We start from the raw sequence: 15,718 nt of genomic DNA, 5'->3' as shown, positions 1-15,718 counted from the left end.
GATCGTAACGAAAATAAACATGACATGAAAATACAAATTTTCGACAATATGTGGAAATTTATTATTTGTGTTACTTCAAGATCAACCGAACGCTAAACTTTTATATAATATTTATTTAATAAATTTTATTTAAAAAAATTGTGGAGCATTAGAGATGGGATGCCGTGGTTCCATGCAAGAGTAAGTCTTATAATCGACGGATTTTGAATTTGATCTCTCACATAAATTTTTAATTTGTAATTCGTAAATTATATAAAGGAGATTCTAACAGAAATCTTTCTGGCCTACTTAAGAATTGTACAATATATATATATAAACTAAATAATTCTCATACAAAAATTATAATAAAATTTCCCATCTTTAGGAAACTGAGAGAAATCAAGATTTGATTATTCTCTAAAACCATAATGATTATGATTTACGGCATTACAGATTGCCGGTTACAATTGTTAGTTGATGGTTTTATTTTAGTGATACAGTGAGTACGAACTAGTTCTGTATCATAATTGGCTAAAATAGACTTAACCGGGAAATCGGTAATCTATCATGTAATTACGATTTAATGCCAGTGTCACACTACGCATTGGAGATAAAGGATTACGAATTAAAGATCAGAATTCGACTAATCAGGTAATTTTAATTTTAATCTATAAATTTAATTTTGCTCTAATTTCTCAGCCGATTTTCGACTCGGCTCCGCCTTCCGCTACTCTTCTTACCTCATCATTCCGCACGCAGTCCAAATGCCGCTCGACGTTTAGGAGCGTATGACATTCATAGACATGAGATCCACCCGCTTTGGGCGCTCACGCTGTAAACTTCATTCTATTTTTTTTTCGTTCATTACATAACTTAGATAGAATGTAGCAATGCGTAAGATTGAGCGCTTACGCGTTGTTTCATTCTATCTTACAAGAGACCGGTCAGAACTGTCCCTCACTGATTTTGATGCGCTTTGGATATGTTGTAAAGCATCAAAAAATATTCGACCCATATTTTTTTATAGCGGCTTATCTCAAGGTTTAGAGGGTGAAACACCCCCTTCAAAAAAATGGGATTTTTTCGTTTTCAGAAATATCTTCGAAACTATGCCGCGTATAAAAAAATGGTTTATACAATAGTTTTATAGTATTTTATGCTGTATATAATAGTGTATTCATTTTTTTTTTAAATCAAATTTTTCAATTAATCCCCACCCCCACTTATTAGGGTTGCAAAATTAAAAAAATTTTTAAAAACAAAAATTAAAGAGCATCGGATACCGAATCCATTCATGTATAATAATGTTATGGTTCCACGATTCAATATTTCAGAAAACGAGATGATAACGTGCGTGGCGTTTGTATATAACACGACTATCATCTTGATTTCTGAAATATTGAATCGTGGAACCATAACATTATTATACATGAATGGATTCGGTATCCGATGCTCTTTAATTTTTGTACTTAACAATCTTTTTAATTTTGCAACCCTGATAAGTGGGGGTGGGGATTAATTGAAAAATTTGATTTAAAAAAAAAATGAATACACTATTATATACAGCATAAAATATTGTAAAACTATTGTATAAACCATTTTTTTATACGCGGCATAGTTTCGAAGATATTTGCTGAAAACGAAAATATCCATTTTCTTCAAGGGAGTGTTTCACCCCCTAAACCTCGAGATAAGCCGCTATAAAAAAAATGGGTCGAATATTTTTTGATGTTCTACAACATATTCAAAGCGCATCAAAATCGGTGAGGGACAGTTCTGACCGTTGTTATGTAATGAACGAAAAAAAAAGATACGGAAGAGTTTACAGCGTGAGCATAATGGATGGACCCCATGTCTACTAGAGTCATACACTCCTAAACGTCGAGCGGCATTTGGACTGCGCGCGGGGTGATGAGGTAAGAAGAGTAGCAGAAGGCAGGGCCGAGTCGAAAATTAGCCAAGAAGTGTAAATCGTGCCGAGTGCTGCTATAAATTACTGACTACTGTTGACAAGTCTATTTTAGCCAATTTTAACCAATGTGACACCGGCATAAGGAAGGCCAGAACTTGAATTATAACGCTATTGAATGAATTAGTCTTGGCAAGAGTAGTTTCCAATTTTTATTATAAATATTTCGTACACAAGACCAACTGTAGTGTTGTGAACAAATCGTAGAAATAATAGCTTTGAGAGAAGCTAATTCAAATATCACCATTATTTTCGATCTAAAATGGGGTCTATTGTTTGACCTCCGCAAATTTGACCCCATCCGATTAAACGCCAATGCTTTTCCACTCGTCTGGATAACGCGATCTTCTCATCGATCTCAGTGCACACTGGATTCGTCAAGCTGATCTTTGCCAAGTCAGCACGAGTAGCCAGTACTCTGCCACCGGTGCTCAACGATCCAATGTTAACAAGCAGTACCTCTCCCCTTGATAGCTTTGGTACCTATCATCGAGATATTTACAGAAACAATAAATAAATTAAGATCTTTTTTATTACAGAATAAAAACATAATTTTAGGGAAAAACAAGGCTAGATATAATTACAAGCTAACCAAGAATATAAATAATAAAGAGGGTGTTAAAAAAGTGTCGATTTTTGTCCTCAAAATACCCCTTGGCAGACTTCAGATACATCTGAACTTAAAAAATCATTGTTTGGATCCTAAAAAACGGGAAATAATTGGGAACATTACTAGAATTACTTAAATATAATAAAAAATGACATTATTTACATACATGATTAATAAGTGAAAAATGATGATTTTAGCCAGAAACATAAGTATATACATTCTTCATCTAAAGATCATGGACTACTTTAGTACTATTCAGGATGCATCACGTGGAGGTATAGTCCGCCTAGCATTCCTTGACAGAGAATAGAACTTCGTTTTTTAGGCTTTCACGGGTATTATCTTCAAAGATACCAGAAGGTTTGCGGGTTATCGTCACGTTTTGGTCCATTGCTAATGCCAATGTTTCGTGAACTTTGCCGTTTACTTCATCAGAGCGAGGAGCGCATTGATACGGTGCGACTCCAAACTCTCTCTGCAACGCGTGCGTGCGTACATGCATAATATGGATGAAGTGTGAATGACTTTACTTTTCATCTGATACTTGTGACTTTTTCAAAATCAAAGAGCAAGAATCAAGATATTTTCTTGGAATTGAGCAAAAAAATCACACAAGTGTTACAACGTTCCACAACACGTTGACCTATCTTGCATCCACACACATTAGTCAACATTTGCTTCACTCTTAATCATATTAAAGAGTCAAGTGATTTTGATTGCAAAAGAATCTGTACAGGATGCTTCCGCAACCTACACATTAGTAAGTCGAGTTGTCTATCTGCCTACGGGCAGAGGCATGCTTTAATGGTAATGTAGAACAAGATTAGATCGCAAGTCCGGCGGAGAACAAGACAAGAGAAATTAAATTTTACATTTTACATATATATAGTGTAAAATTCAATTATATATATATATATATATGATATAAAATATGTACAACACACATACGTTAAAGAGCGCCACTAAACAAAACTTCACAATGTGTAGGTTGCAGAAGCACTTTGTGTATATTAACTATATGAAGTATTTAATATCAGCAGATTCTTGGAATAATATAGTACCGGCCAAAATTATATCATCTTTCGATTTTTTGAGCATAATTTTTGTAAGTGAATCAAATGCGTTCAAATTTATACTGTAGACACTTGGTGACTCTTGTATGTAAAGTATGAGATTTGACGATGTACACCATGATTTTTTAATTTTTTATTAATTTTCCCGAAATTGCATTATTGTGCTTTCTTTGCTTTTTATGTTACAGCCGTAGTTTTTACCGTCATGACCTAATTTTAGTAGTTAGATTTATGTCTTCAATTTCTTCACCGCTAGATAACTTTATCAAGAGATATCTCCCAGAGTACAATGAAGATATCTCCTGGATAAAGTTATCCGCAACCTTATCTGGAAATGAAGATCTGATCTCTTTCAAGGAATGCTAAGCAGACTGTGCTCTATGTGGGTACATCCTACATAATGCTGAAGTAGTTCGCATCCTTATACTATACTTACGTTTCTAGCTAAAATCATCATTTTTTTCACTTATTAACTGTATACATAAATAATGTTATTTTTTTACTATATTTAAACAATTCAGCAATGTTTCCACCACTTCTCGCAAAAACGATTGTTATTTTCGGTTTTCTGAGGACCCAAACAATGATTTTTTAAGATTTATTCAAGTGTATCTTGGAGGCGAAAATCGACACTTTTTTAACAGTCTCCTTTATACAGTCTCTGCAAACAGTGCCAAAACTGCTACAGCTAGTATTTTGGTTTCGTTTCAACGAAACGAGATCTAGACGAGATCTAGATAGACGAATATCTAGATCTTGGACTTGGTCTTGTTTTCACGTGCTAAAGCCGCTGTAGGAGTTTTTGACATTATATGCAAAGACACTCTGTATATCAGAAAATAAACCATTATATAAAATATTCATATCGGCAATGTTTATGGGAATGCTAGTTAAGAACAATCCGTTAAATTACAATTTAATTATCCTTAAAACCGTATAGTTACAGAAAACACACATTAATTTGAATGTGATAATGTAAATGCAGAATGAAAATGGACTCACCCTCGCACCCTTTTTATCACCCTCGGTTCTCACTCCTAATAAACGTTTCAATAAATAATACGAAATTTCCAGTTCGATGAATATTTGAGGTAATGCACCGACACTTCCAAGAATTTGCCCAACTAAACGATCAGCACGACATAAAGTAGGCTCAATTTTGGTTCCAACACCTTAAAAAAATCACAATCTATTATTGTTACAAAACGATCGGAACTTATTACGATTCTGTTCGTACTAGAGCGATTAATTACAAACATTTGAAAATATTATTTACCAATTAGACCACCAGGTACAGCAAATTGCAGTTCATTCTGTTCGGCGAATAAAGATACAATGCGTGAGAATATCGGACGACAGGTCAGCTTGCCTTCGCCGTCTTTAGACACTAATCCTGGACGAACTTCAATTTCCATACCGACCTATAATAAAATTGTATTGATATTCATGATTCCACATATCGGAGAAATCAACCTGATTTGAGACTAATCTAGTTTGTACTTTCAACACTCCTCTGAGGATGCTGCCACCAGCGACGCCACCTTTCAAATCGTCCACTTCGCAGCCCGGTTTATTTACATCAAAAGATCGAATAACAATCAGTCGAGGCTCCGACGTGAAATCTCTCATTGGAACTGGGATTTTCTTGGTGATGTATTCACACAGTACCTCGATATTATATTTCAGTTGTGCCGAAATCGGAATTATTGGAGCACCTTCCGCCACCGTCCCTAATTTCAAATGATATGTCAATGACACGTAAATCGTCTGTGTGTGCTATTTTCAATATAGCTAATCGTCTTTAGGATCCTCTTAAGGCATAAAGTTTCATGCAGTAAAGATTCGCTGGCGAAATTTCCCTACTCTATCATATAAGTGAAGCAACATTGTCACTTATACTACCACTTGATTGGTCAAATAGTTTGAAGTATTTTTTGACTGGTTGGTTCAATTTTTTGAATGCGCTTCTTTAATGCTTCATCATTCATGGCATAGTGGCAGTAGCTTTGTCGGCGAACCTTTGTCCCATGAAAAGGTATGAGCAGGTAAAAGAACTTCAGCGAAGACCGTTTGAACGCTGCTTCGTTTTCGGCGGAGTGGAGGAATTTCACCAATGATGTTTACTTCATAAAATTGTACCTTGAGATGGTAAAGAACCAATAGTGGCAGTAGCTTCGCCGGCGAATCTTCTATGAAAAGGTAAAAGCAGGTAATATAGCCGACGGTACACGATGCTTTTCTTGCTGGATTGTTAAGCCTTATGTCCATGAAATGCTAGAAATCGGGCCGATTTCGGACAGAGAAAGAATTAACAAATTGCATTCGAACACAATTTGGTCACATAACCAACGCGATTGGTCAATTCTTTCTTCATCCGAGGTCTCGGATCGATTTTTAGCATGGACAAGGCTTTAGCTGAAATAGATTCTTGCTATCGTATTAGCTGCGATGCTGGCATTGTCAGTACCGCAGTCAATACGATGGCAAGATTCTAATCCAGCTAGGAATCTAACAGGAAAGAAAGCATCGTGTGCCATACGCTTAAAAGGGCTTCAGCGAAGAGAATTTGAACGTTGCTTCGTTTTCGACGGAGTGGAGAAATTTCGCCAGTGAAGCTGCATGAAATTATATCCTGAGATAAAAAACCGATACCTTGAATAAACTTCAATATTTGCTCATACTGCTCCTTGGCTTGTGCTTCTTTAACTAAGTCGATCTTATTTTGCAAGATGACTATGTGCTTAAGTTTCATAATTTCGATAGCTGCCAAGTGCTCCGACGTTTGAGGCTGAGGACACGATTCATTGCCAGCTACAATTCAATAGAATCATAACTTCGAAAAAGTTTATATACTTTAAAAAGAGACAAAACAATGTCTTACGATCAACATCAACAAATATATCGTTTACCGATTAAAAGCAAGGCGGCGTCCATAACAGCTGCTCCGTTAAGCATAGTTGCCATAAGAATATCGTGTCCAGGACAATCGACAAAAGAGACGTGTCGAACCAATTGAAATCTCCCTGAACAAATAGAACGCATGCAAGGGAAAGAATCATCTTTGCTGGATCCGCCGGATATATAACGTCCAGGTCGAGGACATTTCGGATTTTCACATTCGTAAATCTTCGCGTTGGCGTATCCTGAAATGAAGAAGAGCAATCAGACAACTTGCTCTTCTTTCTTCTTCTTCAGTTGGCGAGGATTATTTCTTTTCGAAAGGGGTTTCATCAAGCGCTGTATATTACTGTTCGTCGACTTTCAAAATAAATTCCTTTTCAGCGTGAATTCGTATTTTAATTTTAAAAACCATTCATATATGTATATATAAAAATATATTATATATATATTTGTTAGATTATATTTGATCCACGCTCTAGTTGCTTGTGGTCTAGATTTATCAGACAATATACTTCATAAAAACTTTGTACAATAAAATAATTACATGCATTATACGTTATAGAAATGTCATCAAAAAATAGTTTCCAACTCGTTTCGTCCCATGGGAAATAAACTATGGAAAATAAACATGTCGTGAAACAATAATATAATTTTACATGAGAAGAGATAAACGCGATGAATCATAGTTCATCTCGTAAAAAATTTTATTTTTAGTTCATTCATCAATATAACAACGTGCGCACGATCAATCTTACAGGAATTTTTCTTAGCTATAATTGTTTGATCTCTTATAATACCGACTTACATGTATAAAAGTGCTCATCGACGTATATATAAATAGTGCAATTTTTTGTCTAAAAGACGTAAGAAAATATTCACCGATTGAGATTCTCTGTATAGAGAATACGACGATAGAGTATATGTATACACAGTATCAAAACAGTCCCGATTATAAGACAACAATACATCTTAAAAATAAATCTGTTTTAACTAATATACGTTTACGTCGACCTTTTACGTCCCAATGTGATCAAAAGATACGATGATAACGTAAAACAAATTCTCATGTTTTATAGTTATTTAATACTGCAACGCAATAATGTTTAATATTGTTAGCTGCGACATTGTTACAGGAAAGCATATGTGTGAATTTGTTCATCTTCGATATTTCCATAGTGGAAAATGAACTGCTGTCACACAATTGTTACAGTGAATTCTTCTTTGGCATATTTTTTAACGCAATCAGACTCTTAGTTGTGGATAATTTGTACGTGTCGGATTATGCTTTATATATTGCATAATATGTATCTAACTGCCTACTATTCAGTCCACAATCTTGCTTCAAGAGGCCGTAAGTCGTAACAGGTGTAAGTTGTAAGGTGATAACAATATATCGGTCAGAGAACTTATACTTTTAGATCAAGACTGCGTAAAAACAGTTTAAAGAGAAAAATTATTGTCATTTAATCTCTTTCGATTTATGACTTTATGCCTCTTAAAGCGAGGTTGTGGACCGAGACTATAAAAGGTCGACTCCCGCCGTTACTTTTATTTTCTAAAGATCCTCTTACAAAGACTTTGTCTGAAAAAATATAAGATAGTCATCGATTGAAATTCTCTGTGAAGAGAATACGGTGATAGAGTGGCACATGAACACGGAGTGTCAAGGACAGTCCCGCCTCTAAGATAACAAGACAACTTAAAGATAAATCTTATTTTTAATTAATATATATTTATATCCCGATGTGGTAAAAAGATACGATGACAACGTAAAACAAATTCTCTATTTTAGTTATTTAATACTGCAATGCGAGAATGCTGTTAGCTATGATATTGTTACAAGAAAGCATATGTATGAATATGTTTATCTTCGATATTTCCATAGCGGAAATCGAATTGTATGCTGTCACACAATTATTACAGATGATTGTTCTTTGGCATATCTTAACGCGATCAGACTCTTAGTTGTGAAGAATTTGTACGTGTCGGATTATGCTTTACATACTGCACATAATATGTATCTAATTGTCCACCATTCAGAATAAAAAATTGACTTTCGCCGTTATCTTTAATGTCTAAAAATCCTCTCACGAAGATTTTCTAATAACTATCAATTACTATCTAACGTATACAATATAAAAGTAATTAGAATGTTTTTATTTCTTGGAATAAAAGTAGAATATTTTCTTTCCATGGAATTTAATCGCATTTACCGAAGAAATATTATATGTATTAAATCGGACTACGCTTTTCACAAATGAAGTATCAAAGATTCTGCCTTTTACTCTACAAATAAAAGCTATAATCGCAAACCTACTGAATGATCGTGATTAAAAATTTATCGTAACAAAAATTTATTTATAAATTCTACGGCGCACGGTTATAATACTAAAAAATCGATACATACAATCAATGTGCTGATGAACATCAAGATACTGAGAATGCGTTCGTATGTATTCTTAACGTTTTTATTATAACAGTATTGTTTCTTAATATATTTTTATCCTGAGCTTAGATTCACATTCGTAGCGTCTTCTAATTTTCAAAGTCTTTCCCCTTTAATTTTATTTCCTGAAATAACTTTAATTACATAATTAAACGTATCATTCACATTCACAAAAGTTGAAGTAAACAAGATCCTAGACTTTTTCTAAAATCTCTGATTAGAAAACACTGTAAACTTGATACGTTCAAAATACATATATAGATATACGCAAGAAATATACAAGGTATCCCATTTTAAAGGATCTACTCAAATATCTCAGAAACACTGCATTAAATCGAAAAATGTTTCAGACAAAAGTTTTTTTACTTCGGAAGGGAGATGATACCATTGGTTTAATCTTGAGTGGCGTTGTTAAAGTCAAGACAAGGTTTCACCTTTTTAAATGGAACCCTCGCCTCCCCCCTTATAGCTTATTATAATATTCTGAAAAATTCTCAAAGTAAGCTACAAGAATATGTAATGAAAAATGGAGAGTTTCAAAGTGACCTTGCCCTGACCTCGATAACACCACAAGGTCAAACCAATGGTACCATCTTATGTCCTCTTTGAAATAAAAAAAATTTTTGTCTGAAACATTTTTCGATTTAACGCAGTGTTTGAGATATTTGAGTAGATCCTTTAAAATGGGACACCTTGTATAACTCAAGAAATATATAATCTGCGTTCTGCAAAAAAAAGAAAGGAAAAGTAGAAAAAAAGTAACATTAATATACAAATTGTAAGGATAATATACAATAAAACTCGACGTTACTATGTAATTGAAAAACGTGAATTTTTAATCATATTTCTTGTATTTGTATTTAATTTGTACAATTACCCGAGTATAAAAATTTTAGCACAAAATGTATTAAAACAAAACCATGCAACAATCAGCTTTGTCACACTCTCAGATACAATTCAGTATATTCATGAAACTTAATACATCAATAATTATTCAATAATATTAAAAAAAAAAATGTCAGTGTGCAGCCTTATTTATCTTCTAGTTAAACATTTCTTTCGACGTCTTTCTTCTATATTCATCCACAATTTTCCACCAACTTATTTACCACATGCATCCTTTTCCTTATATATTAGTTTAAAGTTTGCAGTTTGTACTTTAAAGTCTTATTTCTTTAACAAGCATCAAAATAGATAATAAAATTAAAATCATTTGTCATTGCATCAAATGCGAATCATGATCAAAATACTACATGCTTTATAATGAGATACAATAGTAACTTTATATAGTTATCAAACTTTCAAAAGCTTTTATTTTACATTTTACTTGAAAAACTGCTTTATTATAATGCGGGCTTGACTTTTATAATATTATGTAGCATTCAATAAAAAAAAATAATGCATTAAAATTTGAAGGATTATAGCAATTATATATAACAATAAAATCACTTTTTGTTAATAGTAAGTCAAATAACTTTATAATTACTCACAGCTTTGCTGGCGCTATTATAATTCAATCAAAAAGATAGACTGAGCTTAGAAAAATAATTGCAAACGAAGTTTTGAGTAACTATATTGCCAGAGTTACTATTCTCATCTCAGTTAGTCCTGAGTATATTCTTCCTTTCCAAATCCTTTCCAAATTATAGTTGTCACTAATGCCAGTAATTTTGTATACAGAAAAAAAAAAAGAAGAAACTAAGATCATCAATTGACGCTTACGAAAGTTACACGACAAGCATACTCCTTAAAACACAAACTTCCGGCATTTTGCAGTACCACACTTACAGACAACTCCATTTTTCAACGCATTTTTGCGCGGCTTCTTATTACCATAATTGAATGTAAGTTCTTCATTCTGCTTAATATCCTTCGTAGCAAATAGCGCGAGATTCGGCAGATCCGGTTCCAGACAATTGATCCAAACTGGCCAGACCGCGAGATTGGGATCGCAAGAATGATTAATAAAGTGTGAAACGTTTCCATGCGTAATAGCGTCTACGGTGTACGGGGACGGCTGTCGGTTGTAGTCGAGGTCAAAGAGATATGAACAACCAGTCCTCTTGAAATCTCTACCACGTTTCTCTTTTACTTCCTGCGTAGTAATCACCTCACCCACATATTTGATCACGAAGGTGCCTTTCTTGATCGCGCGCAGAGTGCGCACACCCCAGCCACGTTCATTGTCCGTACGGAAGATGCACAGTTGTGCTTCGGTACCTAATTGTACCACCCGATTCGGACAAGTCTCGTCGCATGCGCAAAGCTCGTTACATTCGTAAATAGGATTACCTTCCTTTAGGCGTAGTCGGCGCGCCGACGTGTATGGCAACGACTTGACTATGTCGTTGTTCTGCGCAAAACAGCAATCAGACTTCTTACTGGTCCCGCACGTGCCTTTGCACTTGCAACCGATTGGTGGATTATCCGGTATATCAACACCTGGACCTGACAAATATTCGTCGATATAACAGAAGTCTCGCGGTAGATTCTGCAGATCCACCAAGTTCTCCACTTTTATCATCGGCTTGCCCTCCGTAATTTCATTCATTTTGGTCTGCCACTCCTCTAAGGATTTGAGTTGTTCACACCGCAGCTCAAGCAGCAGCATGAACAATATCTTCTCTTTAATATTTTCCTCCAAACCGATATCGTGCTTGTTTTGATTTAAGTAATATCGAATTGCGGTGTATGTACTATCCCCAGCGATGGCAATAGTGGCATCGTTTATAGCGTCGATGATTGTTTTATTATTGGTTTCATAATGTTGCGCCAGAAAAATATGAACATGAAAATCCTGCGGATCGAACTTCATCTTTGTCTTGAATTGAGTGATCAACTCTTCCCGCTCCTTCTCAAATTTAAATATCAGTTCATCGCAGTCGAGGTTCTGCGACGGTTCCCATGAGTTGTGATTGACATCCCAGTTTTTCCACTTGATTAGATAGTGTATTTGTCCCCTATGTTCTCGTTTTTGTAGAATCTTCTCCACTTCACAATCTTTCATCTTCTTCTTGTTGGACGTGACGAGCGTTGGTGCCAGTAATTTTCGATACTTCTCAATGCGCATGATATCATACAATTGTACTCGCACCTCCTTCATCTCAGTATCTAAACATAGAGTTACAATGTCTCTTCGCGTAAATAATCTATTATCAGATGACAATTCTTCATAGTCGGATTGCCGACCGTCGCTACTTGAATTCCTCGTGTTCGTACTTCCGCTACGCGTGCTAGAGCTATCGTCAAATACTTCAAGCATTTGGTGGTATTTCATTGTTTGGTGCGACGATGTAGATGATGAAGAAGATAATAATGATACCAATGAGGAAGACGAGGCTGAACGCTCTGTGCTGCTACTCAAGCGACGAAATATGTTGTTGCGGCTCCGGGTGTTGTGAATTTTAGGCATCTTGGCGCACGATGGTGCGTCAAGGCGTCCAGCAGAAGAGACGTATCGTTTATGGACAACGACTGGCGTTTCGCTAATTATGTTGACAGGTATATCTGCTGATTCACTGCTACTGCAATCCGCCGCGTCTGTAATATCAAACATTCAAATAGCGTCATTTCCTTTGTTTTACCTTTTTTTCTAACGTTTTTTGAATGAACTCTCTTGCCTTTTCGCTCATTTTTCTTTTCCTTATATTTCATTTCGTTTTCATTATCCTTCTCCTCAACGTTCCTTTTCGCTTTTTGACTCGGCTTGTCGGACGAATAATAGCAACGAATAACACCGGGATGTTTTATTCATGTCATGATCGAGTGGTACATAATAATAACGACAGCGTGTGATTCTAATATCTTCTTAAGATATATTTGACTTTTCATCCTATTTGCAGCTTCACGAGTTAAGAAAATTAAGAAATTTTTGTCGAGACTTTTACATACATTTTGAAAGTATATGATATCGTTTCAGTTTGCATTTTGATGAAAGTTATAAAACACTAGTTCTCTATACAAGTATCACGCAAGACGTCCATATAAAATCCCCTCATCAAATATTTTATTACAAATAAACTCCAAACAATAATATATAACGGCGTAGAATGTGCACGAATTATTAGCAAATGTTAATGTTAATACTATGATTTACCACATACCACACAGTTTTGATTTGTTAAATGTGTATATATTAAAGAAGCTACACGGTCTACGGATTATTTTTATATCTTGACACATTATTAAAGCTCCTGAGTACTCATCTCAGCCATATTGAATCGTGAAGTCATAAGCGAGAAATGACATGTTGATTTTTCTTGTTGCAAGATTGGTATGTTTAACAAAAACAACATTAGTCTTTAACCCTGTCTTCAACCCTGATCATTTGTAAATAAAAACAATTTGAATAAAACGATATAATAAGATAGCTGTGAAACACTTGAGAAAATGGGCCGAGAAAACTATCCTTACCCCGTTGACAGTCAGTAAATAGTCGAAAAATATTCGTGAAGTAAAAAAGGCTACGCATATGCATTAAGTACAAACTAGTAAACGCACTAGATTTTATTAGGTTGGGCCCACCTTATCAAATTCTGCCTTAAATGTTAACGTTTCATAAACATTACAGTTCACTTCATCAGTACGATCTGATACCGGCATTAGGTTGCTCTCATTTTGATGAAGTGAACTGTTCATGAACCGTTGACATTTAATAATGTTCTAAAACATGGAGATAATCCGCAAATCATACAGCTTCTTTGAAGAAGATACCCGTGGAAGCCTCAAAAGACATTTATATATGTAATGAACGGAAATAGAGCGAGTTACGGGGAATAGTCATAGTCGATGCTTATTTCAAGACCGTATTAAGTAATGTCTTAAGATACTAATATGGCTCTGTAATTGGTTTATGCTATCTTAAGATTGTATTTAAGAGAATTTTAAATATAAGAATCGACTATGAATATCTTAAAATGCTTATTAATTTTTAACTGTATTATAATATAAAGATTATACTTACCTCTTATCTCAATTTTTTCTTACCAAAATTCACATTTCAAAGGACATAATAATATAAAGATTAAAATTAAAATTTTATTATTTTTTAAGTTAACTATTTGTCATTATCACTTTAACAGTAAAAAATATGTAGAGTTTTCTCGACTATATGAGCCGTTTATTTTGAAAGTGACCTAAGTCCATTTATTTTTAAATTGAGATATTTAAGAGTTTGCGTTTCAATAAAATTAAAAATATACGTATAGGATACCAACATGTCACACTGCTTAAGTGTATCTAAGAGAGTTAAATTTACAATTCCTATTAAAATAATAGCAATTATTAAGTGAATAATATGTGTTTTCTTACTACAAATGGAGTTAAGCCACTTTCAAAATTAACAACTAGATTTGTTATAAAATTTGAAAGAGCCCAAGTCCATTCGACAATTTAAAATGCTTCAAATTGAAAAAACAATACTCAATTTATTTTATATTATTTCTTTACAACACTTCAAAAACACAATTTATGCAATTCAGGAAATCTTCTAACTATATAAATTACATAACAATTTACTGCTCATCTACATTTTGTGTATGCGGGAGGGATTTGAAGAAGTCATGGTGCTCCGGTAGTATATATCGTAGTAAGTCCATCATGTCCTTGTATTTCGCTGTTGAAATTTGTCTTATATTTTTATAAAGTGGTGTCAATACAATATTTTCGAATTTTCTTGGTCTACCTCGACGCGTGGTAATAAATCCAGGATTTTAAACTCTGCATTCTCATCCATTGATATCTTTAGAAAATTTTATATGGTTCATTTCTCAAAAAACGCATCCAGCATATTTTTAACCAATTTATTGTTTCTCCGTTAGAATTCTTTACCCTTTTAAAAACTGCGTCCTCCAAAAATCTTGTTGATATGAAATCCTCTTGTTTCATTTCATTTAAAATAAAGTTATTACCTTTCCGGCACTTTTTGATAACATTATAATAATCTTGGGGGACAAACAGTAAATTATTTTTCTTTAATGACATTTCTACGACGCCAAAATCTCTATCATTCGGTAAAAATGAATGTCCTAATACTAAAAATTTGTGGTCTATGATTTCCACATTATAATAGATTGGACTTAGGCCACTTTCAAAGTAATGTTTTTAATTATTGAAATAATTGCGAAAATTTATGTGTCAGAAATTATCGTATACTCTGAATATACTTAACCGCAAAATGTTGTTTATGACAGCTAACTTCAAGTTGTACACGCTAGTACAGTCAACAACAAAAAATTGACAAATGGACTTAGGCCACTTTCAAAATAAACGGCTCATATATCTTTGCAATTACGAGAGATGTTTAAAAATTTTTGCGAATAATAGATGACGCTGGAAAGAAAAATTATATAATGTTGACACTATAAAAAATAGCGTAACAAAGTCATGCAAATAGGTTTTTTCTAATGTCATCTATGTATTCATTCGTGAAACTTTTTAAATGTCTCTCATATTAAAGAATAGATACTTTATCCTTTTAACGAAAGTTAAAACATTTAAAGCAGACCTGTCCAAAACTTAGCTCATAAGCTAAACGCTCCTTTTCGTTATCTCATTGAAAACTGTTGAAATTGAGAAATAAATTCGTTTGCTTTTTTTTCTTATACATTGAAGACAGTGATGCCGTCATTTGCTATTTTCTTATACATTGAAGTCCGAGCACGCTGCATTCGGTAGATTACTCAATGGTGCCAGATTCCGGCTTGCGCAGTGCATTACCACTTTGGCTGCATTCGGGGAAA

At 34.2% G+C, this 15,718-nt stretch overlaps 2 protein-coding genes across 2 annotated transcripts in view; both read right to left on the bottom strand.

The window, feature by feature from the left end:
• Positions 1-2,080: 2,080 nt before the first annotated feature.
• Positions 2,081-15,718, bottom strand: part of LOC108729406 (eukaryotic translation initiation factor 2 subunit gamma) — an 18,227-nt gene continuing 4,589 nt past the window's right edge. Inside the window, exons 4-9 of the mRNA XM_018458514.1 lie at positions 6,541-6,774; positions 6,284-6,442; positions 5,132-5,361; positions 4,908-5,052; positions 4,634-4,803; positions 2,081-2,431 (exon numbers count right to left, since the gene is read on the bottom strand). Coding sequence (XP_018314016.1) covers positions 2,195-2,431; positions 4,634-4,803; positions 4,908-5,052; positions 5,132-5,361; positions 6,284-6,442; positions 6,541-6,774 — 1,175 coding nt within the window. The 3' untranslated portion in view covers positions 2,081-2,194. The remainder of the gene's footprint in view (positions 2,432-4,633; positions 4,804-4,907; positions 5,053-5,131; positions 5,362-6,283; positions 6,443-6,540; positions 6,775-15,718) is intronic.
• Positions 10,565-12,599, bottom strand: LOC108729405 (Suppressor of variegation 3-9). Its single transcript, XM_018458513.1, has one exon. The coding sequence runs from the start codon at positions 12,532-12,534 to the stop codon at positions 10,726-10,728; it is 1,809 nt and encodes a 602-aa protein (XP_018314015.1). The 5' UTR covers positions 12,535-12,599; the 3' UTR covers positions 10,565-10,725.

The sequence above is a fragment of the Mycetomoellerius zeteki genome, unplaced genomic scaffold (genome assembly GCF_001594055.1).
Source record: "Mycetomoellerius zeteki isolate Tzet28-1 unplaced genomic scaffold, Tzet1.0 scaffold73, whole genome shotgun sequence".
NCBI lineage: Eukaryota > Metazoa > Arthropoda > Insecta > Hymenoptera > Formicidae > Mycetomoellerius > Mycetomoellerius zeteki.
The sequence above is the reverse complement of the archived record's forward strand: the minus strand, read 5'-3'. Positions and strand labels throughout refer to the sequence as shown.